This window comes from Nylanderia fulva, unplaced genomic scaffold (assembly GCF_048542155.1).
Source record: "Nylanderia fulva isolate GAGA-0341 unplaced genomic scaffold, ASM4854215v1 Scaffold18, whole genome shotgun sequence".
Classification (NCBI taxonomy): domain Eukaryota; kingdom Metazoa; phylum Arthropoda; class Insecta; order Hymenoptera; family Formicidae; genus Nylanderia; species Nylanderia fulva.
In genome coordinates this window covers 216,795-244,328 of record NW_028190055.1, presented here as the reverse complement: position 1 = coordinate 244,328, position 27,534 = coordinate 216,795, and the positions used below count along the sequence as shown (strand labels likewise).

The 27,534-nt window shown below is 29.7% G+C and overlaps 1 protein-coding gene across 2 annotated transcripts; it reads left to right on the top strand.

Annotated features, from left to right (window-relative positions):
* Window positions 1-109: 109 nt before the first annotated feature.
* Window positions 110-27,534, top strand: LOC114933766 (ras-related protein Rap1). 2 transcript variants are annotated; one of them, XM_029306344.2, is made up of 4 exons: window positions 110-409; window positions 23,402-23,515; window positions 24,757-25,180; window positions 25,909-27,534. In XM_029306344.2, the coding sequence occupies exons 2-4, from the start codon at window positions 23,418-23,420 to the stop codon at window positions 26,206-26,208; spliced, it is 822 nt and encodes a 273-aa protein (XP_029162177.1). In that variant the 5' UTR covers window positions 110-409; window positions 23,402-23,417; the 3' UTR covers window positions 26,209-27,534. The 2 variants fall into 2 exon arrangements, with proteins under 2 accessions (XP_029162177.1, XP_029162176.2); XM_029306343.2 differs by lacking the exon at window positions 110-409 and adding an exon at window positions 12,619-12,651.

Genomic DNA, 27,534 nt, shown 5'->3' with positions numbered 1-27,534 from the left:
CGACTATACTCCTGTAGACTTTAGTGTGTATCCAGTGATGATAATGCGCAGGTGGAAGAAGGTCGAACGAGAGCGCAGACGCCGACCGAAACCATCGAGGATACCACCCGGCACGGCATCGGAGTACCGGACAGAGCTAGCTCGTCCGCATTGCTGTATTCGTCTACACGCCAGCGTGTCAGATCGTCTATTCAGCCATTCGAGCCATTCAAGAAACGCATATTCAGTGGTTGGAGTGCCCGGCCGGAGTGTGTCGCGAGAGTTTTCCGATTTTTACGGTCCGGTTAACATCAACGCGTCGTTTCTTTCCTTCAATTTGGAGAATCGAGCTTTTCCCGCGCTTCGCACCAAGTCAATTTGCACCTGTTAAATACCACGCCACTTTCACTCTCGACGTGTCTGTTTGCATGTAAGTAGAGCAAGACGTTTCAGAGACGTTTACGTTTTAACGATGACCTAACACCTGTAGGATTGCGCGAGAAATTTTCAAAATACAGCATGCTCGGGAAATTCGATAAATAATGTGTGTCCTCGGACAGTTAGCAATTTCGGAATGCGCACGAGCATAGGAATAAATATGAATGAGCTTTCTACAAATTGGATGGGAGAATCATAATAAATGTGGAGTCCTCACGCTTTGTTTAAATATTAGATGTGAAGAAACACAAAATACAGATATGCGCGGAGAAATAATTTTTTTATTTCGATAGAATTTCAGTATTTAGAAGAATTTATTACTATTATTATTATTATTATTGTGTGTGTGTGCGTATGTGTTAACATTATTTCAATTATTATTATATGTTGACATATTTTTCTATAAGTAAGTTGTCGTAAGTAACATGAAACAAATGAATCGTATTTTTCTCTAACATTGCTAATTCTAAATGCCACTAATTTCATATAATTATATATGTAATTGTTATTGATTAGGATCCTTTACTTTCGCTAGTCAAAAAATTAAAGGACTAAATATTTTTCGACCAATACTGACCACTTGTCATTTATTTAATAAATCTCACAACGTTTCGACTATAATTTTGGTTCTTCTCAAATATACTGTTAAGATATTATTAAACAAGAGAGAAAAAGAAGGCCACCGTTGTGTCCATATGACACTTTTGTCATTTGTTTGTATTAAACTGAGTGAAACAGTGGGCTTCTCTTTCTCTCTTTTTTAATATTTTAACAGTGCACTTTAGAAGGGAATTATGGTAGAAACGTTGTGAGATTTATTAAATAAATGTCAAGTGGTCATATTGGTCGAGAAATATTGAGTCCTTTAATATATAATTATATTATATAATTTTAATATAATTATATTATATTTTAATGTTTTACAATTATTTCAAATTGCTATTATTTAGAAGTATAAGTAGGAAGAATTAGATATGAATTAGATATTTTCGAAAAAAATTTTATAAAAATATTTTTTTCTCGAAAATTTTAAGTAAAAATTAATTAAATAATTTTTTGCATCTCATAAACGATAGTAATATTCTTTTTTTTAATGAAGCCTGGAGACCACGATAATCCATGTTTTAATGTTTTAATATAATATAGATTTATAATAAATTTTGTATGTAAAGATTATTCTCTAATTTATTATATTTATTATTTATTAATCGCGTGATTATTATTGATTTGAATTATTCCTATATAATACATCAAAAATAATATTTGCAAAGAATAGATACCTGTTTATTAATGTTTATTAGTCTTTAATTATATTATATACAAACTAAAGTTAATTAATAATTATAGTGCTGCCGATTCATTTTCACTATATTGTGTGCTCGCCGTATTATTACCTATATTCACACAATATTCTACGTCGTGTCACCCCCCGTGTTGAACACAGTTTGCTACTCCACGCAAACTACCTAAATCATATCAACACATATGTATATATGTATGCGTGGTATACATATATATGTATACCACACATAGTCTACAAGAAATAATAACCTTTGTTATTTTCACGATAATTGTAAAGCAAGAAATTGTGAGAAATTAACGCAATTGAAAATTTACGTAGTTAAATATCAATCAATGGAGGAATGGCCAAAATTTTATTATATATATATATATATATATATATATATATATGTTTGTGTGTGTGTTTGGAAAAATATATTACTTTAATTTCGTAAAAATTTTGATATAGAATTTAATGTGTTTTATTAGAACTGTTTATATACTTGAATTAAAGCACAAAAAAGTTATGTATATATGTATATACTCAATAAAAATATATATATATTGTTGTAAGCTAATTTAATAAATCAAGATTTTTAATATAAAATAGGAAAGAAAAACATTATCTCATATATTAGGTAAAAAGACAGACGACAAGTTGTTTTATAAAAGCAACGATTGAAGAAAAATAACACAGTTTCTTATATAAGTTTTTCTTAATATATAACAATTTATTCCAAAAATAAAGTACCATCGGAATTAAATAATTCTCAATACAAGATATTATACTCGCGCTTCCAAGAGAAAATAGCATTCGTATGTATTTTTGGTGAACTGAATGAAATTCGACTGAAAGAGAGATGTGATATTTCCATTTATTTTTACTTTATTTTCCTTTACACGCGATACATCTCTTTTCCGTGCCGTAGTGCGCTTCTCGAGATATTCATTCTCTTGTTGCTCTTTTATGACGGAATTGATCGTCGTGAGACACGAAGAATCGCTGAACCGAAATTTCTAATTAAGTTTCACATGGAGACATTTTACGCGTTTACGTTCTCCGAAGATATTCTCAATGGCGTATTTCTCTCCCGGGTCCTATCTGCGGAATCCTTCCGAGTCAGGTGTCGAGAACGGCGCAGTAGATTGCATCATTTACCGAAGTGCTTTCGAACCACAACTTTAGCACTCAGCGCACTGCGAACTTCAGTCGCACGTGCGTCTCTTTAACATTCAGTGATCGCGAAACGAGCGGCAAAGCTACGTTAAAGACTGTCCGTTAATAAAACGCTGTAAAAGTCAATTTCACGGGAAGATCCAATCGTTTTAAATTGCAGCGTGAGAAGTAATCCTGACGCATTCTAGATGCATTAGTATATAAGCTTCCTCGATAATTTAAAATTGCATAGAATTTGTCCTCCTATATTCAACGAGGTTTGTAAGCTCGTGTTGAAATTACTCTCTTATACTTTAATCCTATTTGGTTAATTTAAATAAATATCAAATTTTATGCAAAAGTTTAAGCAGAGAGCATGTGTGGTACGAAACACGGTGGTACGAAAGATCCGATCTATTGCGAAAAGTTTTCTACGTAATCTCAAATAACTGTATTCGTTCGTGTGAAACTTGAATTGAGTTTTTGACGTAGCTCGTCTGATGCTTTAATAGAAAAGCGATTAAATTCGAAATTTGTCAGCAAATAGAATTTCAAAAAATTTTTCCTCCAATTTTTCATCGCGAACATTTTAAACTAGCAAAGTATGGTAATCATTCAGCAATTCTTATGACAAACAAGAGATTATAATATTATATTATGTTATAAATTAAAAGTGCTATTTGAAATGTCAGCGAATTTCATATATGAATTATAAATATTCTAATTATCAGAACATGTATAATTTTAAATCAAGTCTCTGATGCAAATCATAATGACTCGTATCGTCTTTCTCATCCGTTACCATTTAACCATCGCGTTTTACTGTATTTGTTATTATTTATCAGGCATTCCATAATTTGCACAAATGTACAATACTACGTTTTTGCAACCAATTTTCGCATAAAAAATTTACAAACTTCACAAAGTTGTATTATCTTAATATCATCCTGTGATCTTATAATCTCGTCGAAGTTATTTCACTTGCAAAGCTTCTTAGCATGTACTAAATAACTTTTGACATTTGAACCAATGTCGCACAAAGTATAACTCTCTTTTTTCTTTTTTTTTTTCAAGCATAAAATACAACCTTTTTCAGCAAACGGTACTTCGAGCTAGTAATTAGCAATTATTTGCATGGATGATAAGAGAGGTCGACGGCGTTTGAAGTAAAGTCTTGGCTTCATGCCGAGATAATTTCGATAAATCGCGGCGCGCTTATTTCGAAACAATACGGATCTAAATTAGAAAAGAGGACCGAGAAGAACGAGATATTTTTACATTCGGTAAATGATACGATTTTCAAAATTATTAATCAAATGAAATTAATCTGTCTTGTTTTTATATTTTTTTAATACTTTGCTACGTTTTATAGTATTAATAAATATTTTTAAATAATACACATATTTAAAAAAATCGAGATTTTTTGTTTTTATTTTCCCTTGGAAAATTGATAGAGAAATAAAAAAAGGAATTAAAAAACGAATTAAATGAATCGATTCGCAATTTAATACTATAAATTTTTTCTATAAATGAATTTTTTTTTATATTTATTAATATTTTAAATAATTACACTTTTAAAGAGAGACAGAGAGAGAAAGAGTTTTATATATTTTTGTTATAACAGAATATTATATTGATAATTGCTTATGATAATTGATTATGAATCTTGAAAATCAAAATATAAATCACTTGGTAGATATTAAAAGAGTAATTATTAATTATAATCGAAAATTTAACTATTCACATTTATATATCAAGAATACAATAATACATTCCGTTATCACTAATTACATCAATTCTGCGAATTGTAAATAGCTACGCTTTCATTAGATATCTGTTGTGGGAAGTACGACACGATGTCGCCCTATAATGATCATAGTAAATTGCGACATGGTTCGGTCACGCCAGAATAGATCAAGTGATGAGCTTCTGGTATACATTGTTAGGCGATATCGCAACGCGATAACACTATCGGGTCACTGTGTTAGTGTAACGCTACGTTAACATACTTTACATTAGAAAATTGCAGAATATTGATATGCTATCTACAAAAATATTTAGATTTAAATTAAATATATCATTAGTTTAAAACAGTATTATTACTAAAGATTTTGTTCAGTTTCTTATTCATATATTTAACAATTTTCTAAATATCTTCTCTATCTGTGATTTATAATATTAATTATGACGGGAAATATAAAAATAATAAAAAAGCAATTTACTTGTCTTAAAAATCGAAAACGGAAGATATTATAATAATTATTTTTTTAATAAGTATAATTTCAGATTTCAAATATTATTAAATAAAAATAGAAATATTCAATCTCTTTCACATGCATTATGCGAAGAAAATTGATATGTTTCCTATTGACATTGATACGATAAAATGATACACTCTATATCGAAACATTTTTGTATATTTTGGAATACAATACTCTTGCCAGTTGAAATACTTGAGATTTATGATAACAATACGCCGACAAAATAGATTCGAGAAATATGTAATTTCTCGCAAACCCTCGTCTTTTTCGCATTGCGAAATTCGAGATAAGTTTTACAAGAGGGAGAACCATCTTAGAGCTATAATTTTTATTCAACGTAACTTCTGGTAAGATTTAAATTCGTTATTAGATTTATTCAAGCCAAGTTCGAAACTTAACATGTAATATATGAAAGATTATGGTATTGTAATTGCAATTTTTATAATTCTTAAAAATTTATAACGTTAAAAGTTTATAACCAGAAAATGTCTTGAAAAAGAAATCAGATATTAAATATCATACATAAATAAAAAGTCATACATAAAAAGCAGATTAATATATGTACGAATTAAATGTTTATAAAAAATTAAAGCAACAAAAATTTTACATTTCTTTTTTCTCCTATTCTGCATTTATTTTTATAGATTTATTCTTGTTTAATTAAATACTTTTATGATTAGCTTTTTCGTATCGTAATATATAGATATAAAATATATTCTGTCAAAAGTAAAAGTTAAGTTTACATCTCTGAGCAAACTTTTCTGAGCAGATTTTTTTCAGTTTATTCTAACTGTAAATTAACGAACGGAGGAATGTCATTAAATTAACACGCGTCGCCGACAGTGACTCCGACTTGTTTCGTCGCGGGTATATTCTAGTCATCAATTAATTTCCTGAAGACTCGATTTCGTGGATGCTGATTAAGTATATTTCGAGCTTAGCTTGTGCTAAGTTTAATCTCACGTTAGACATGCTACGATTAGTCCAATATATATATATATATATATAAATTCAAATTAATTTAAACTTTAAATTGCCATACGCATGTAAAAAATAATTTTATAGATATAAATAAATTTATATATATATATATATATACACATATCAATGAAGAAAAGCAGCAGTTTTCATCTATCTATTATCTATTTTCATATTCCATTTATTTCCGCCTACATTGCAATATAATTATTTCTTTCACTCCATTTCTATAAATGGAGAGTGAAAAAATTAATCACTCTTCGTATTTTCTTATCTTTGACTAGACACTATTCGTTGTAATCTTTTATAAATGTTAAATATTATATTTCTCACAAAGAGAGAGAGAGAGAGAGAGAGAGAGAGAGAGAGAGAGAGAGAGAGAGAGAGAGAGCAGCATTCGTATAAAAAATATTTCCCCATTACCAGTACGTCTATGTGACTTAGCTAGCGTGTAAAAAAAATTCATGCGCGTTAAAAATATCTCTGTGAGTGAGGACGTGACGACGATTTGTCACTGCAGCGACAACTTCGTAGATGAAAAACGATCTTTCTTGGTGTCACGTTTAGTTTCTGTTCATTAGCTTTTGTACTTTTTGATACATATATTCTATAGCGTATAAGCACATATATAAAATTATTTATTATGTAGAACGTTGTAAATTCTCTGCATTTGCTATTCTTCTATATAAATTCTTGAATTAATTTGAAATATATTGATTTTGTCACACATTAAAACGTTAAAATGTCAAAACATTCTTTAATGTTCTTTAAGCCACAATAATTGCAAGTATATTACTACAAGTAATTTATGAATAATAAATATTATTAAAATATAAAATATAAATCTCAGAATTTCCATTCTTCTTTTTGTTATTGACTAAATAATTGTCCATATTTTTAATTAAAAAAATGCAAATTAATATATAATATAATGTTACAGAAGGATTAAATTTAATTATTATTTTACTTAATAAAATATGTTACACAATAATTATTGTTGCATTTTAATTAGTTGATCGTTATTTGTTATCTACGATGTTATTATTTACTGCGTATTAATGCTTTAAAGAGATTTCAAATATGTCCTCTTTCAACTCAAGTGATCAATTTTATACAGACTCAAAGTGAAGATATATTTACAGCGAATAACAAGCAGATAATTAAATAATTCACATAAAATATATTATCTCTCACTCAACATTTTCCAACATATTTTCGAACAGTGTTAATTTTATTCGCTGCATACTATATACGAATTGCCCATTAAATTTTCACTCAAAATTCACGCACACTGAATGTTCCCTTTTCAAACAATATTACAGTAGCAATTTATCACACACGATGTGACAAAATTTCATCGATAAAAAATGATTGAAACGATTCCCTTTTTTCTTGCTTCAATATTTTTTGACCTACATTGTAAATAAATGGAACTGTGGATATAAATGCGTTTGCAAGTGTTAACACAAATATCTCGTCGTGCTTGTAAAATGAAGCACATTTAAATACAGATTGCTGAATGAAATGAAGGAAACGGTAACATTAGATTAACAACAAAACGATTAATTTTTTATTCCTAAAAATCGACCGAGTTAATTTGATATATTTAAAAGCGCAGTTACGTCTTACATAAGTAGTTGAAAAAACCAATTTATTGTACAAAAATGCATTGTGTTTATATTATATATACATATATACTTTGAATTAATTTATACATTAATTTGTAGTTTTATTAATATACAATTTTAGTGATGTAAAAAGAAAGCGCGATGCAAGAGTTCACCGTATTCTGTCGTATAAAATCGTGCCAAATTATGTATAATCCTAGCACAAAATTTCTGTATATTAAAATAAAATAAAAAATAAAAAATAAAATAAATGCATAACTGTATCACACACAATCGGAGCAAATTAGTCCTTTGCAATCGAGCTTTGATATAACGTATTTACGCTTTTCAAAGACGATCGTGACGTTCTTTGTTAATTCTTGCGCTATCGGATTTTACGCTTTAATTAATGTTACTCGATTGGTATTTTTGTTACCATTGCAAAAGTCAATTTCAGCGTAAGCGAGTGGATTAGGTCAAACTAGTAGTAAGCTAATTTTTTCGTTAATTATACCTATTTCTCGATGCTACGTGAGTGCGCGACTCATAAAGTTTATTATCTATTTGCAAAGCTGTTCTGGATTTTTCAAACGAGTAGCACATGTTGCGCAATAAAATCCACGAACTGTGGGCACAACATATTTTCAGTCAGCTTTCATCTCGATTAGTTCCTTCGGAATGAATTTTCGTTTACGAGAGAACGCACTAGTCGTTTCAGATTTGCATCCCTTCCGCTTTCCTCAAATTGCATCCTGGTGTAATAATCTGCTTTAAATTGCGTTTTCATTATCGACAAATTAATTGCGTTTATTTATTAAAATAGTAAAGTTTCTATCATTTCACACAGATACGCGTTTGTTTAATGAGTAAACTATGTCATCAAATAAAAATATAAATGTATATTGCACACACAAAGTGTCTATTCTAATTTAAACTATTAAACTGTTAATCCTTCTTTTGCAATGTGTCCGATTATATTATAAATTTGTAAATTTTTGTTTATCAATTTATCTTACAAAATAGAAAATTAATGAGCAACTTTAACTTGATCGAAAATTAATATCATATTGAAGAGACAATGAATTCTTTAATTTTAATTATTTTTATCTATCGGACCTGTTAAAAGATTTGGTCAAAAGAGAAAGAGAATGAAAAAGAAAAAGAGAAAAGAGACAAAGTATATTATGTAAAAATATTATATGATAATGTCATAGTTATATTTGCGGAAAATTTGCGGATATTAATGACACCCATTAAAAGCCCGTTTTCCCGTATATCTTTAATGTTAATCATGATGAGAGTTTGCTTGTTGGCTTCGTTGTGGAATAGAATATTCGTGCGCACATGAATAACCTTGTTTGAGAATATTTCATGTGTGGGACATGACACAATGTAAAGATTAAAGAAGAGCAAAAGGACGCACAGTGATCAACTTGATAATTATGCGCATCTGCGATCTTTCGTGCTACTGATATTCACTGTCCAATGTTATATAACGTAATCCATAGTGTAATCCATAAAGAATACATGTATATATAATTGCTGTATTTGCGTAGGAAGAACAAATATATGGTACAAAGAAAAAACCGGAAAACGAGGAAAAGAAACATCCATTTGTATAATATGTAGGATAAAAAATTAATTAAAAAACTGTAGCAAAACATTAGTTTAATCATTACTAATTAATCATCATTAAATAAATATTTATTTTGTTGATGATTCACATTCATATTTATTAAAGATTCATAAATTTACTGTTAGAATATATAATATATATGTGTATGTGTGTATACGTGTGTCATTAATTTAATATATAATTTGCAGATTAGATTTTCATGAATGGCTTGATTATTCTCGTTTGTGAAAATGTAGAATGCAGTTACTGTGCATGTCACAGAGCGACACATTTGAACGTGTATTTAAATGCCATATTAATATTACTACATTTTATTAATAAATTAATTAAAGCGATATTTTTTTTAATTATTTACGTAATATCATATATCACATATAATAATTAAACATCGTATGCACCCCCTATCCTAGTACTGTGTATTACGTTTCAAGTTCAACTATTTCTTATTTTTCAGAGATAGATGTGTAATAATTTAGAATCAGTTTTTAAGAGATGAACACACAAAGTTTCGATGTTTTCAAAATGTGTTGTTCCTAATCAATGACAAATCCATTTGCAAGAATATTAATTTCGAATCAATTGATAAATGCACAAATGATCGTTTGCGGTCGGTTATGCAATGCGTTTCCGCCGCAACCTATCATCAAATTAATTACTAGACCTAATGTTTGCTAAAACGGAATTTCTAATCGATATTGGCGAATAGTGTGTCAAAATGAAAATGGCATATATCAAAATTCGTTTACAATACAGAATTCCTATAATGTAAGTTTATTAACTTAATAAAACTTTAATATATTCCGCATATTTACGGGGTATCCGATAATAATCGCCGCACTATTCGTGTGCAGATAGAGCGAATTAAACCAAGCACTAAAATCCATTTTGCGAATTTCGCAATAATTGAGGAGAAATTCATTTAAAAAGGTCGGTTAAAAAAAATCTGCGTGAATATAAGCGCGGTGAGAATAGACATCCCGCTGTTATATGGTTGCTAGATGCAATAATTAAACTTGATTATTAATCCTCATGCTTCGTCGCACGCTTAGTAACTATGTTACATTGGACTCTCTCTCTTCTCATCAAACAATTGTGCTCGTACTGATCTTTTTAAATTAATTTTTTATTAATTTTCTTGCGATGATTACAAAAAACGTAAAAAAAACTTTTTTATTCAGTTTAATTTGCTCTAGCTACACGTAATAGGTAGGGTGATTATTATCAGATACTTTGTGTAAACCAATTATACTAATTAGAATTATCTCCAAATATTTTACAAAACAAATGCAAATTCTAAACCCATTTATTTTTTTGAAAAATAAGTTTTATATTTATTCCCTTGTATCAACCATATCATCTCAATTAACTGATAGAAATTATCGATCAGCTATTTTTCTCCATGTTATAAATCACAGTGCAAAATACATTAAGGTCATAATGCAATTCGCAATTATCACCTGTATAAGGTCGTAGAAATATCGGTTATGAGTCTTAACGTGCTTAATGTGAGATTTATGCTTAAGAATATTTATGATTCCGAGATGTTACGGAAATAGGTCAGCAGAAATTTAATATTTTGAATGTAGTCACTATACCGGCGTTTACCTAACATCCAGCTTTAAATATAAATAATTTTATGTAAAATAATTTTAAGTAATTGAAAGAAAGGAAGTTATATATATTAAATTATAATTAAGAGAATTTAAAAGAAATTTATATCAACTTCGCATATTAGTTATTTTTTTTACGACAATAATTGTAACAATTAATGAATATAACATTTATTATATATTATTACGGTATTATATTTATTCAATTGTTAAAATGCAATTTTGTGCATCTGAATTTAAAAAATTCCGAGAAAATTAAAATAAAATAAAAATAAAATCGTAATCGCATTCAAAATGGACAATGGACCGTACAATCATATGAGAAAGGAGCAATGGTAGTTTACTCAACCGTTACAAATGTTACATGATTCAAAGCGCGCAACGTTGTAAAAAGAATAAATCGATTCCAAATCGTGCAAATGATGTTTTGACATATGTAACAATTTTCTCTTTAGTTATATATTTAAAAATAGAAAAATAATATAAAAAAATATGATTCTCGTTTGGCAAATGATTTTCAAAATTATGCTTAAATTGGGATTACATTTTACAATTAGATTTTATCGAATTTTATTGAAATTGAAAGTGTGGTTCTATAGAGATATAAAACTTTAAAAGTAAAATTAATATTGTAATAAATTTTCAGTATGAAAAAAGACAAAAGAGAAAATTAACGAAATTAACAGAATTTGCTTTACTAATTACACTTTAGATTTTTTAACGAAAGGAAGTACTTGCGATAAAACTTTTCACTAACCTTACCAGGACAAGTGTATGTTGAGTGAGAAATTTACGACAAAATCGAACTCTTCTATTGGGTGAATGTATTTTATATTCAAGCACGAAAGCTTTATTGTTTTCTCTTCGTGGGTGGATTTAGGAAACTCATCGGGAAATATCGTTTGTCTTTCGTAGCATTTAAAGCCAGTTCAGCGTTGAATATTCTCTATCGCTGGTTTAGATTTCCATGCTCACTTTCACATCTCTCTGATTCAAAAGATTTTCTTTGTCATGCTGCACACTTTCGAGATTCTAATTACGATTAAAGCGTCGTGATTCGAAGACTGGATCGAATGAATCTAGTACAAATAAAAGTCTGTTGATTATTCAACGATAGAGAATGAAAAATACGCGGATAAAAACGTTGTTGTACAGCTACTTTTGTTTGTAAGATAAATTTAATTTAAAATATATCTCAAATTATATACGTAGCAACGTAATATTTACTTAAGAACATTCCTAACATCTCTGACGAATGAAAATTGCTTTAAATTTATTTTTTCTCATTTTTATTGTTTACTAGTTCCGCAAATGCTATAAACGGATTCTATTTGCTTGAATAAACATGAATGGAACACGAAACGCTTAAGTTCATGGTAAATCGGGATATGATACGTCAGTTTTGTCGACACGCGCTTGCGGGTCTCTTCCTACAAAATAATCTCTCGATTTATTCGTGGCTGCCGTGCAATTTAATCCCGCATCCGCTAACGCGATTACATCACGCAATTAATCCCATATTCAGTGACGTAACATTCAATTTCCGCGAGTATTAGTGCTTGCTTTATGATGCATGTCTGTGCCGCCTACATTTTTCGCGTTATTGAATTTCATAGCCTATTTTCCGCACTTCTGTCGAAAGCGTTGCACATTTACCAGTAATTCGCGTGAATTAGATGTTTCAAGAAATACCAAACGAGTCGACGTAAGTAGAATCTATGGCTATGTTATATTTAAATTTAATTATAATCGTAAATTATATTTTCTCCTGCAAAAACTAAGATTTTATGAATCTAATAAAATCGATCTTAATTAATAGATATAAATAATAAAAATAATAAAGTCTTATATTTTTAGAATATTTCTCTCAAAGAGTTGTGTAATAGGTTTTTAAGAAAATATACTTTATCATTTTTAAAAAATGAAGAAAAAATAGAAAATATTAAACTCGCGTTTTATTTTTATGTATTTGCTTGTTTCCTTCGATTGTGCTACTTTTTCTAATGTCAACCCTCAACACACAGGTGGCATTTCCGTCTGAAAAATGTTTCTACTTTTTAACGCAAACAGCATGCAGTTCTTGGTCGTTCTGAAGGAGTAAAGAGGTGCTCAACTGACCCGTTAATAATATCTGTAATTTATGCGACCCTACACAGAGTACTTTGTATTTATCGTATATCACGTCATTCGCGTTATCACAGCTTAACCCAAATACAGCCTTACACTTGGGGTACTGCGTTGATACTTATATCGGATGTTGTTTACGCTGTCGGACGTTACCCCGTTTTGCTAGTCGTGTCGAGGAGATTTATCTGCGTTGCACGTACTTTTTGGCATCAATCTACGTATTGACATTTTTATAGAAATGGGAAAGAAGCTATTCTATAAACGACAAATCTTGTCGCGCGTGCATTACATGTTGCGTAAGTAGGTCAGTTATAAAGGTTATTGACCAAGTTTGCCCGTGTACGAAGCTTGGATTAATCATTTAAATCAAATTCTTCGCTACCTAGACGCACTTTTGAGGTTTTAATACTTTAATAAAAACCGCGAAGATGAAAAGAATGATATAGAATTTTTTTATTCGTCTATTTAAAAAGAGGAGAAATAATTTTGCAAACAAAATTTCACGGTTGTTCCACAGATCACATATAATATATTTAATTAACTTGATTTTTTAATTATCAAATTATAATTATATATTTTATTATATTTATATAAAATTTGTAAAAATCAGTACTTTTAAACATTTTGGTGATTATTGTACAATCTGTACAATTTATAATCTATTTAAAAAATTATGATAAAAATATTAGATCGGCTCTTTTTAATATAAAACACCATATTACACCTTCTTATTCTCGGCCGGTGTATATGGTGTTTTAAAAAATTATATACATATATATATATATATATAATTTTTTAAATCACTTAGACATATATAAGTGACGTAAAAGCTCGTATATTGTAATCTGTGCTATAAATTTAATTTTAAAATCTAGGAAGCTTCCGTGAAACTTTGGAGATTTATGAGAGAAAATATACAATTGGCTCGAACGTACGGATGCAAAATGGCACGCTGTGTGTGTCTATTTCCTTCTTCTCATCTTGATATGCAAAAAGTTTACTGATTTTATCGATTGGTTCGCGGTCCAATCAGAGCAGCACGGACTTTAGTTCACTTTGGTGGTGGTATTTTGATGATGTTAGTTCTCTCTAGTCCTGATTGTGATAGTAGTGGTGGAACCGTTGACCGCGTCTCTGGTTCTGATGTTAATAGCGTGGACCAAACGTTTCGCTCCTTTTTGAAACGAAATGCCCTGGTTCTCTTTACAAACTGACTTTTATAAACTTCTCTTTCGTTTTTTTTATACGTGATTAATATCGGAAATGGCTTTTCCACTGCTATAATTCACGTTGTTTTGGATGTCTGTTAGTGGAAATCCGCAATATATGTCGGTGTTATCTCGAAGGGATATACGGTGAATTATTTGATCAAATTAATTGCCTCGAGGATTGATCACGTGCATCAAATGTTACATTAGTGGACGATATTGTGATTCATACCAAGAACAGCTAGTAATCATAATAAACGAAATATATATAATCAATTATTTTCTAATTCATATATATATATATATATATATATATATATATATATATAAAACACAGCGTGAAAAAAGTTAATTTTTCTTATATTATATTAATATTTTGCATATATATGTTTTAAAAACGTAAAATGAATAAAATTATCCAATGCATTTACAAAGCATTAGCATATATAAATTTTAACATTGACAAATAAATATACGTCATGCTTTGTGTGTCAATATTGATAACATATTACGTTAAAATAAATATTGTTCTTATTAAATAAAAGATGCAAATATTCCTTGAATATTCAAATAAGAACAATGCAACTTTGAAGCTTATAAATACATTGAAAATAACAAAATTTCATATACATATATTTTAATAAGATTGCCACCTATTTGTTTTCGTTACGAGATGACACAAACTGAATTTGCGAAAAAAATATGCTTTGTTGTGAAACATGAAAAAGAGTAATAAAATAATAATGTATATATAGATGTTATATATAAATATAAATGTTATACAAAAATATATATAAATATATATATATTTTTTTAAAGTTAATTTTTACAAAAAGATATTTATTTAATTTATATATGCTAATAAAACGATTGCAATTTTGTAGTATATTACTTTATTAGTTGAAAGACTTGAAATTCTACCCAAAATATACACAGTAGTCTTTCAGAAATATTATTTAATAGAAAAATAAAAACGTAGATATTTGAGAATCGCCAGACAGAATTTAAAAAAAAAAAAGGTAAGACTTTCTCTCGACCGTACTGGCAAATATTATTTATTTATATAATTTTAAGATGTTAAAAACAAACATAGGTTTGACAACACGTCAAGACTCTTAGACGAGTTATGAGAGACTGCGTTATTAGAATGAGTTATGAGATTATTTAATAGATTATCAGAATACCCCAGACATCATAATCAATATTTCAAAAGTTTCGAAAATAATTCTGAGTAGCTAATGGTCCGATACTTTCGCGTAAGTTGCATAATACCACTGCACAACGTTACAGAGTTTCCATCGACGCGTTCTCGACGAGATGCTATATAAAAATCCCGCTTGAAAATTACTCGCGGGAGTTTCCATGCACGATAGGTTGCGTAGGAGATTGCGAAATCCGTGATAGTCGCGTCTTACGCACGTACTCGCGGACGGATCGTGTGCGGGTGGATGGTGAATTTTCGTGCGCGCGCACATATAAAGATATACTCGTATAAAGAGTCACATAGATACGAGACTATCGTGACGTAGCTATACGACGAACGTGCGTGTCTATGTAAAATGGAGCAACGACCGGCTCCGCGCTGTCGGGTTTCATCGTATTGCACCGATCCAGTTTACACAGGCGACGACGATTACCACGAGACGGCGACCGACCTCGACGATCGTCGTCGACGTCGTCGTCGTTGTCGATGCGATTCGATTCTCCCTCGTTTCCTCCTGGCTTCTCGCCCTTTTTCCTGCTTTAGAAGACTTCGGCGCCCCGTCGCGTATAACGTAGGGATGTCAGCACCCTCTCTTTTCCTCTGTCATCTTATTTTGTTCATCTACAATCTACAGTTCCATCATTGGTATTCCTCATCGAGCGATATGCAAACCGGTGTTAACGTTGACGAAGTCACGTTTTTGCGATATATATATTGTATTATATTCAGTGGTTATTTCAACGAGATTACATTTTCCGTATAACAGCTTATTAATACGAACTTGAACTGATTAAATCAGTTTATAAATCTTCCTATGCAATTTTTACAACTTTTAAAATAAGATTATTTAAACAAAAACCTGTTTTTTTTTTTAAATCGGCGGTATATTTTCTTTTTTTATAAAAAATTGTAAACTTCTTTCCTATAAACAATTCATAGAGATACTACTGATAATTTTTGTATTAAAAAAAAATTAATTAATTATATACACATGGATGTATCTGCGTAGCTTGAAATTTACAAATTAACGTAAATTAGTAATATCAATAAATACTGATAAATTAGTAATATTAATAATACACAAATTTGACAATTATATATTTTCTTCTCTCTTCTCTCTCTCTCTCTCTCTCTCTCTCTCTCTTTAATAATATTTATTCAAAAATTATTTCAATATACATATTCTACTTTTGCGAAATGTTAGTTTTATCTCATTTTCAATATTAATATCATTCTATTATATTTATTATGCTCTGTGTAACAAGCTGCCAAGTAATTTTATATAGAGTATATATGTAATTCATTTGTGATTAAAACTGCTACTAATGCAAATTACATTTTATGCGCACCGCTGATACACCATATTACCTATCTGTACGTTCTTGTACTTGATTATAACTTGATGTGAAAGCTAATTGAAGCTGTGCGCAATATATTCCATTAAATACCAAATGTTCCAACCAAATAGCTTCAACAGCTGTCAGTATTTTATATGAACTATTCGTACCATCACATTTGCTCATTATGTTATAAATTACTCCGAAATATTCTAAAAAATTAATACAAAAGAAACATTTATACAAATTTGATTACTTTCAATGAAATTTGTGCTTGTCCCATTATAAAATCAAATTCAAATTACTAAAATTGTTTTTACGTGATCAATTTTTTTATACAATACATTACTAACCGATGAAATTTTCTTTCATAAATTATCAACATAAACGGTTAGCACCAAGGGGGAGATGTTGCGTTTCCGTCCATACATTGAGTATGGCGTACGGTTATATCTAGGATTTAGTCCCTGGAGATACCTTAGGGGATCACAAGGTAAATGTATGAAGTCAGCAACTTGTGAAAAATTGTGGTTATCAAGAAAAAAGAATAGAGAAAAAGAAGAGAAAAAAAGAAGAAAAAAAAGAGTTCTCTAAGAGATAAAGAAAAAGATATCAGAAAATGTCTTTCGACATTCACTTTGGTCTCTATAAACTAGTAGTAAAAAATAATTTTACGCAGACTATCAGGTAAAATTTGTGTAGAAAACAGTTGAAAAAAAATTAATAAAATTTTGAAAAATAATAATTTTGGAAGATTTATATTTGGTTTATACTTGGCATACAAACTTTTTTTGCTGATTCTTTAATAAAAGTTTGAATTAAAAAGATACGTGCCATATATATTATGTAAAAGATTTCAAAGTGGCATAAATGGAAAATTTTTTTAAAATACAATACAAATACATATACATATATATATATATATATGTATATACACCGAAAAAAGAAATTGCTATACATTTACTTTGTCTGTTTTACTGTACATTTAGAATGCAAAAATAATAACGTGTTTAAACGCAACCATTTTCACAATGTGTGAAATGTCAACTTGTTTGCGAAAATAAGAGCTTCGCACTTTTCGAGCATTATTGTATAGTTTCAAAAACATTTGCGTTGAAAATTATTCGCTTTGTGCCGTCATAAAATAAAATTTACGTACGTAAAAAATTTCTTTTTATATAAAGATATAAACAAATTTTACAAATTTATTTACTGAATTTAATAAATAACGTATTTATCGAAAAATTTTTGTTTTTAAAAATATTTAGCGATTTAAAAAGATACACTCTTCTGTTTCTAGTTTTAAAATTAAACACAAATATAATCGTAGCTATTAAATTGCTCTCGATCAAATTGCAAATAATTTTAAGGAAACAGATTGTTTAGTTTTTTTATGTTTTATTAATCGTTATCTAGAAAAAATTTTTTAGAAGTTTTAACACGTATTTGTACTTATGAACTGACCTAATAGTTTCTGCGAATAATATAACAATCGCTCGAAGTTATAAATAATCAATTGATTATTGTTAATTCCCCCTTTCAAACTAATTAAATAAGTAATAATAAAATGATAAATTTGTAGCTCGCACTTGAGAAATATTGCGTGAGGAAATAAGTTTCATTGAAACATTTCCTATTACATCGTGAATAATCATGATAAATTTCTACATTCTATGTGACTTTTTTTGTTATTCAAAATTGCACTGACAATTGAGTCACCCTTCTATTTTAATCAAGAGACTTCTGTTTTTTGAAAATGGCTTCATATTTCTACGATGATATGAATATCTATGTATATACATTCTAGAAACCAATTTCCTTAATTGAAGACATCTACCTAAAACAATTTTAAGTTAAAGGTAATCATGAACATTTCTCTATCTTACTCTAAATCTGATAACAATAATGAAGTCATTTCTGCAAAGCTTCTTTCTTTTAAATTATTATGAATTTTTTATAAATTCTTATCTTTATAAATTTTTATCTGTTAAATTCGATTGAAATTATAAATAACATTTCGAAATATCTTTACTATTAATATTATTTATAAAAGGAGAATATTTGGAATATTCTGATCAGTTTTAATTAATTTTCAAAACTTGAAAATACGCATTATATTGTTAAGATTTGAAAGACAATATTGTCACATCGCTTAAATGAGAAAGCGAGATATCTAAAGCACATTCACCCGCGTAATCCTCACAATAGTTCACATAACATGTAAGAAGTCTCGGATTAGAGGATTAACCCTTATCATTCTTATTATGAAGTACAAAAATATACACAGTCAAGTTTCTGGCGTTTTACGACTTTGTGATGTGTCGTGTGGACCTTTCACGGTAAATCGCTGGTGAAACTACATGAAATAAAAATAAAAAAAAAACAGTAAAATAAAAACAAACTTGTCTCCAAAAGTAAACTTAAGAACGTATCGGACATTTCCGTACCGAGACATCTTCGGAGATATCTCGTACTTTTTATTTTCATAAATAAAATTAACATACATTACACAATAGTTATTTATAAAATTATTTTATAAAGCATATTTTTTATCATGTTTTAAATATATATTTTTAATGCAAAACGTGCAAATGTAAAGTTATATGATTTATAAATTAATAAATGTAGACTGTTGTGTATGAATTTGTAAATATTTAATAATACTGTTTATGAGCAAAAATATAATGAACATATTTTTTAAATATTAATATACTATTAATATAACATTCTTTACTGTTAAATCAAAATACTTTGTTGCAAAATTTGGATTGAAAAACTCTTTTTTATGAGCAAAGAATATTAAACACAAATAATATATTATTTAGTAAAGATTTATTTAAGAAATTACGTTACATAAATTTTCATATAACAATAATGTATTGCCGTTTTTATTGCATGTTAGTTGTATAAAACGCAACGTTTACCCGCATTACTTTCCGAAATAATTTGAATATCGATCCACGATATCTTTCTCTCTTTCTATCTCCAACCTGCTTTCGTATAATGTTACGTGTTTTTGCGATACCCGCACATAAAATTTACATCTTCGCAATAGAGAAGAAAATGACACGATACACCGTGTACAATTTTTCGTTTGTCCTGCGCAGATACGTAATGAAATAAAAATACTCCGATATTCATGGAACAAGATTTATTCGCCTGGCAAATCCCTTGTTAACAGCATCTATTATTTATTAAAATGCAGCAATGGGGTATTTTGATGGAAACGATGCAACCCGCGTAAATCCCTAAACTGGATCAATTATATAGACTGGGACCTATAACTTGATTACGGTGATGAAATTATAATATTACTCTTTTATAGTCTAACAGTTTTGTAGTCATCATGTTGATGTTATACTCAAATTATCATGTCATAAGTACCATAAATTATTCTATTATACAAAAGACGTATCGTAAAAATTATTTTTTATTATATAAAATTATATTGATATAAAATCATGAAATGTTGGATAATCTTTGAAACGATAATTAATATGAATATAGAACTGTAGAAAATAATTAATTAAAATTTAATAAAAATAATTTTATAATTGAGTAGCAATCTTCTCTTATATACTATATACTATATTCATATACTATAAATTTTATTTCAAGTAACTTTAATATATATTACTTTCAAATGAATAACGTTATGTGGAATATATTACACGCGGTATGAAAAGCACATAAAGTCTCGCGATTATTTTTTAAATATGAATAAGTCATAAAAATTCATAAAAATTCGAAGTTAGAAAAATTCAAATTCGCAACACCAATGCATTGTTGCATTTGATTAAAAATTAGCATTTAAATTAATTATAGAACAGAATATAAAGATTGCAATTTATGGAATTCTATTTTAGAATTTTTAACTACATAACATTTTTAATATATTATATAATTTAAGTACTACAAGTTTCACGTACATTAAAGACTATCTGCTACGTTTTATTAGCGTACGATTTGCAAAGGAAGCTATTGAATAGCTTTTGTATTAAAAAAAAGAAGATTGCGGATGTCCGAGAAACCCTTGTAATTTCTCCTCTCGTTCTGAAGAATTCCCGGATGATAAATTCCAACGAGTTCTATAAGTCGAACAATACTGTTGCGGAAGATTGGATGGGGAGAATGATTTGTCTCTGCAGACACATTTTGACGAGACATTAATACCGTGTTTGATTTTTGTTATCTCTTCTTCAATTACAGTCAGTAATTTCTTTCAAAATTAGTTGAAGAATAATTGTAAAATTACAATTGTATTAAAATACACACACACACATATATACACTTTTAATTTTATATATATTACATATCGATAAAAAAATTAATTACGTGAATCCAATAAAAGTGCTATTAAAAAAAAATAAAAAGCATTAACTCACTAGATGCGTTATTAGGAAAAAGTTAAAAGATGATTCAACGATATTACTGATTTATTAAGTCGCGTAGCAGTTATCACGACACTCACTTATCGATCGCTTCCGTTTCTACGAAGATAGGGCGACGCAGATTCGCGTTAGCGTATATTATAGGGATATCTGTTATCTCACTGGAAAATTATTGATCCACGATAAATGTCGATAAAAGCCGGTTTATTTATACGACGCGGCGGATAGCTAGACTGTTTTTTCCTGCGGAGAAAAAGAAAAGAACGCCTACGAGCAAACGTCTCCAGGTGCGTCACTTTTCGATATTAAGATCACGTTTTGTGGATTAATAAAAAATAAAAGATTGTTCAAATGAAGAATTGTTTGTATATTTTCCGAAATAATTTGAATGTTAATCTACGATCTCTCTCTCTCTCTCTCTCTCTCTCTCTCTCTCTCTCTCTCTCTCCCTCCCTCTCTCTAAAAAAATTATTCTTTTTTTAATTTATATATATATATATATATGTATACGAGAGCTTCTTTTTATCCTGCGATCGCCTCTATATAACTCTTTGGTTAGAGGATCAGACACTGATTAAGGAAGCAATCAAGAGTCCTGAAGAAACGCTGAAATCAACCCTCGTTTTTTGTCTATCTCTCTTTCTGTCTATCTCTCTTTCTGTCTATCTCTCTTTCTGTCTATCTCTCTTTCTGTCTATTTCTATTTCTACATTTGTCGAGATCAAAAATTTACTCAAGGAACAAAAAAGACCTAAAACTGCGATCATATAAAATATTACAGAGGCAAAGCCAGATAAAGCAGCGTCGCTCTGAAATTTTGATTTTGAACTTTCCGCCCATAATATGTATTTAAATATATATAGGTATATCTAGTTTTACGTCTTTTTTGTTTATTGAGTAAATTTTAGATCTCGACAAATGTAGAAACAGAGATAAACAAGAGACGAGAACTGATTTCAGTGTTTCTTCAGGACTCTTGATTGCTTCCTTAATCAGTGCCTGATCCTCTAACCGAAAATGTGGAGACGATCGCAGGATAAAAAGAGGCTCTCGTACGGAAACGTGCTACGCTTTATATGTTGGACACGTACATTCGATTATTTAGGGTAGCAGCTTAAGCCATCTCGCTGTTCGCTGCGGCTATTCAATAAACTTCGTAACGGCACAAAAGATTAATGACGTTAAGCGGAAGAGAGATCGCCTAAAGCGCTGTTTCATGCGCACAAAAATGGCTTATACTTGGAGGAAAATAAATTTACTGTGTTAGAGTCATGCCGTCGGGCATATATCTCGCAGCAAGATTCCAAGCATACTTCAATGAATTCTTTGATGTTAGTACTGTACTATTTCGAAATTAACCGTACCGCAAAGGAAAAGTAGTAATCGGTCGTTATTCAAACCAACGATCTTACAAATTCTATATTCTTCGTTTCTAAGATTGCAATTTTAATTTATACGTCTTATCTCTGTACACGCACAAAAGCGTAATTGCATAACACAAATTTCTTTTTAATATAAATTATATTTTAAATAATCTTAAAAAATCTTTAATACTAATATTAATATAACAAATTTGAAATTGAGTCTCTGTTAAAATACATTATTAAAATTATATATGAAACATATCGAACGATATCAAACACAATATATTTGTGATTAACTAAGCGACAACAATATTCGACAAAATTCTATTCATCTGTATATCAATCGAATGTGTGAAAAGGCCAACCATTCGCTATGGTGGGTCTTTCTCTCATTGCTTTATGACGCAAATACGTGTAATCGAAATATATAACATTGGACACAATGTTACAGAGATTGGAATTTATAATAAAATATTGACTACATATTTTCCATATTAAACTCGTATAAATTAAAGAATTTACAGAGTATATATCGATATATCGATTTTATAATCTTATTTTCTCTTTCGCAAAGTTAATAAAAGTAGAGAAATGGCAAAACTAAATTATCTCAATACATTTTTATTAACTTTTTTGCTTGGGAATTTTTCCTGTAGTTAATAAATAATTTTTGGAAAAAGAATTGCGTCAATAAATAAAAAAGAGGAATTACATATGTATTTTTTGATATAAAAATTAAGATTAAAATATTTATTAATGTAATCTTGATGCAATAATTGAGAAACAAAAGTTCTGTTTTTAAACATGTGAATTCTTATCGCCAGAAATCTCACGGCACAAATGATGAAAGGCCGTCATCAGTTTCGCCGTCGCTTCAGTTTGCAACCTTCGGCACATTTGAAAGAAGAACAAGAGGATGGAACGGCAAAGAATGTCAGGTAAAATAAAAGAATTTTTCTCTACTTTATTGACCCGTAGTTAATTATTATTAATGATTAAATACTAAGATTGTTCAACCATTCTTCTATTGACTAATTTTTAATTCATAAAATATTTAAAATTCATTTTTAAAAAGGAAAATATATTATTTTTCATAGTTTTTCTATTAACTGACACTCTATCACGTTCACATAAAAATTACTAAACTAGACTGATCGTAATTAAAATCAACATTTCACGAGTCGTCTTTAAGAAGAAAAGTTTCATATAGGGCGATACGTGATGGAACCAATATTAATCTTTTCATCCCTTTGAAAGAAGAGTCATCTTCTCTTCGAGAGACGTGTTCTTTGAAGCAACATGCAGATGCAGTGTTCGATTTTCGATATTTTATCTCCTCGATATCTGGCGTAAACTTAAAGTTTCAACACGAGGTTATTCGTGTTCGAAGTAATAAGTCATAGACCGGAAAAATTGCTTTCAGCTTGAAATCCCACTTGACTGCGCCCGCGCGATGCACATTTTGCTTTTTTTCTTCCACTCTCCTTTTCGTTACCATCCATTTCTCGTGACTGGCTCTCAGATTTGAGTCTGCTTTAATTTCGTGGCGAATCTATGCGGAAAAGGAAGCTCGCTTTTATGCGCACGATAATAACTATGTCTGACTTCTTCTAATAAGTGCAGATGATTACGAAGAGATCGAAGAGATATTTAGAGATGCTGCTATTTGGTGCATGTATAAAAGCGACTGTGTGTATGCGGCCTCGTCGTTCATACGAGGCATTCTCTAGCACCGATAGTGCCACGAATTCAGGACACTCTATACAAAACTGCAGCGTTCAATAACACGCGATTTCTTGTATTTTGCGGATCCTTCGTGTTCATTAGTGCAGCATTCTCTTCCTTGGATGATTGTCTTTCTTAAACGGAGAAATGTGGTTATCTCTTTATTTTCGTCATCGTATCGCGGAAGAGAGATTGTGTATTCTATTATTTCCGTTAGCAACAATATCTCTCATAACAATTCCTCTAGTATCTCATAATGCCTGCAGCGATTTATATCTATTTAGAAAGATACATTTGAATACACATTGTGTAAAATGAGAAATGCTGACAAAACACTTTCACACAATCTGTTATTGTAATATCGCTTCGTTGAAACACAAATTTGAAAAAATTCAACATATCAAGTGTATCAAATAAAATGCAAGATGATAAAAAGAGCGTATTAATATTTCAGAAACGACAGATTGTCAGAATCGGACAGTGGTGGTGGAAAATCGGCCGAGAGTTCGATTCGACATAAAATCGTGATGATGGGCGCAGCGAAAGTCGGCAAGTCAGCAATAATTAACCAGTTTCTTTACAGTACATTCACGCCGAAGTACAAGCGCACCGTCGAGGAGATGCATCACGGTGATTTTAACGTTTCCGGGATCCAGTTGACTCTTGACATTCTAGACACATCCGGCTCATACGAATTTCCGGCAATGAGAGATCTCTCGATTAAATCAGCTGATGCCTTCGTTCTGGTTTACGACGTCAATGATGCTAATACGTTTCTCGAAGTGAAGACCCTCAGGGCTCAGATACTCAGCACGAAAGGAGCCGTCCCCATAGTAGTCGTTGGTAACAAAATTGATCTCGTAGAAACGGAACAGGAGGTAAGTTTCGGCGGTAATAAGATGTTCATCGACTTTAATATCTTTTATGGAATACGCTTTAGTATCTCCGTTTTCGGAAAAGATTATAATAAATCTGCACTAGTGCTCCACTTTTCGAGAAAATTTATTCCTTTCTTAAAAGTATATATTTTTTAGTATTGGAAAAATAGAATTTATCATGTATCTGGAAATTTATATCCCGGATGATATCGGAATCTGATTAGAATCCGATAAGAATTACGTTTGTCCAAATTCCGTATATAATCACGAATCCGAAATCAGAAAAATAGAAAATATATGCGTAGTAGAATTATTTGAAAATCTAGAAACTTGAGTGCAACATGAAGTATTTAAAGTATGAAAAGTGAATTCTTTTTCTACATAATATATTTCTATTTATTATATTTCAGTTTTTTAATATACATATACAATATTAAAAATATATATATGTATATTAGAAAACTGAAATAAATTTAAATATTATGTAAAAAAAGAATTCAATTTTTATTTGGATTTTTAAATGCTGCATATTGCACTCAAGTCGTTATATATTACATATTAAAAATTATATTATTATATATATTAAAGATTATATATTAAAAAACAAGTTTTTAAGTAAAACTTAGAATATATATAATAATGAAAATTGTATACATATTATAAAGATGAATAATATATTGATTCAATTATCTGTGTAACAAGTTAACGTTATAATGATGAAATTGCAGGTGGAGACCGAGAGCACGAGAGAGTTAGTAACTATAAAATGGGAAAACGGCTTCGTGGAAGTGTCCGCGAAGGAAAACCTAAATATCTCTCAAGTATTTAAAGAGCTTCTCATCCAAGCCAAGCTGAAGTATAATCTAAGCCCGGCGTTGCAACGTCGCCGCCGGCAGTCCCTACCACCTCCCCAGCATCTGAATTCGCGCAGTAGCAGTGCCCACGTGCCATCACCAGCTCAGCTGCAACATTTGCAACAGATTCGAGAACGCTCCGATTCGAAAAGAAATTCTTGCATTCTGTCGTAAAGCGAAATTTTTTTAGAATTGCCACGGAAAATCTCCCATGATATCACGGTGTCTAATCTAAGAATTCAAGTGTGACAGATGATAGATAACTATAATTGACCTGAAATAGAGCTTTATTTTCGGGCTATGGATACGTTATAATGGCTATGGATATCAATTATGCAAAATTTCGATAATTCACGCGAAGCCGCGAAAAGTAACGGTAATCGGTATTTCGTCCATTGCAAATATAAATCGCAAAATATTTAAGCGAGTATAAAAATTGTGCACATGTTCGACAAAGTTTTGTTCTGACGTCACGTAATTATTTTTATATATTGAAATGACGCAATCTTCTACGTGAACAGATATGTATGTATATATATAATTAAAAATGACTTTTCATATATATATGAATAACTGAAATATTTTAAAATCTAAATTATTTATAGTTTTATGTATTTTAATTTAAAAATTTTTAATTTGGAAATCCGCGATTTCTGGAATTCCTGAATCTCTACAATGTTTTCAATAATTAAATAAATCATACTTTTGGTTTGTTTAGAAAAAAATTAAAGAAAGTCATGTTGCAAAACTTTCTCTCATATGTGCAAACACATTAGACTCTTGTCTCATAAGTAGTTCAGAAAAATAATATTCGAAATATCTAAATAAAATATTAAAATACAACTCTGTCCAGTTCTTTTCGTTCAATCTATGTGAATACTTTCGTCAATTTAATGGAAATAACGTATATAAGACATCAACAAAATATAATAAGATGATAGTAGTAATATAAGTAATAAAAAAATATCACGAGTCTCGAATCTATACATCGCTTCTTTCAATTTTGTAATAATTCTTATCCGTTCGGATATTGAACAATTTCAAAAAAAATTCTATTACAGCATCACGCAAACAAAGCGTTTATTTCTTCGAGTTTGAAGAATATTTCATAAAAATGTAGATATATACATATTCTCTATTAGTAACTTTTGCAACTTATTGTAAGCAACTTCTCTACTTGTCACCAATACAAAATGAATTGATAACAACTATGAAAACCTTAAAAACATCAGTTCGAGGAATTAAAGATGATGCAAACTCTTAAAGTATTCTCTTCTAGAAAAGTTGACAATTTATGACATTTTTGGAAGAAATTGTTAACTTCTAAATATATAGAATTTCAAAATATATTACAAGAGATATTTTTGTTATTTTATATATGTGCATTAAGAGACATATTAACAAGACTTTCTGATAAATTCGACTTTAAATATAAACTTTCTTCCATATTGTCTTTTGACTGCGATCGGAACAATGATCCAAATAAATAACATTTGTGCT

Bases quoted from the DNA above. Each gene is read 5' to 3' on its own strand.
- LOC114933766 (XM_029306343.2), top strand. From the start codon at position 12,623: ATGTTTCAAGAAATACCAAACGAGTCGAC. The intron at 12,652-23,401 runs GTAAGTAGAATC...TCTTATCGCCAG, and splicing joins GAAATACCAAACGAGTCGAC to AAATCTCACGGCACAAATGA. The intron at 25,181-25,908 runs GTAAGTTTCGGC...ATGAAATTGCAG, and splicing joins TCGTAGAAACGGAACAGGAG to GTGGAGACCGAGAGCACGAG.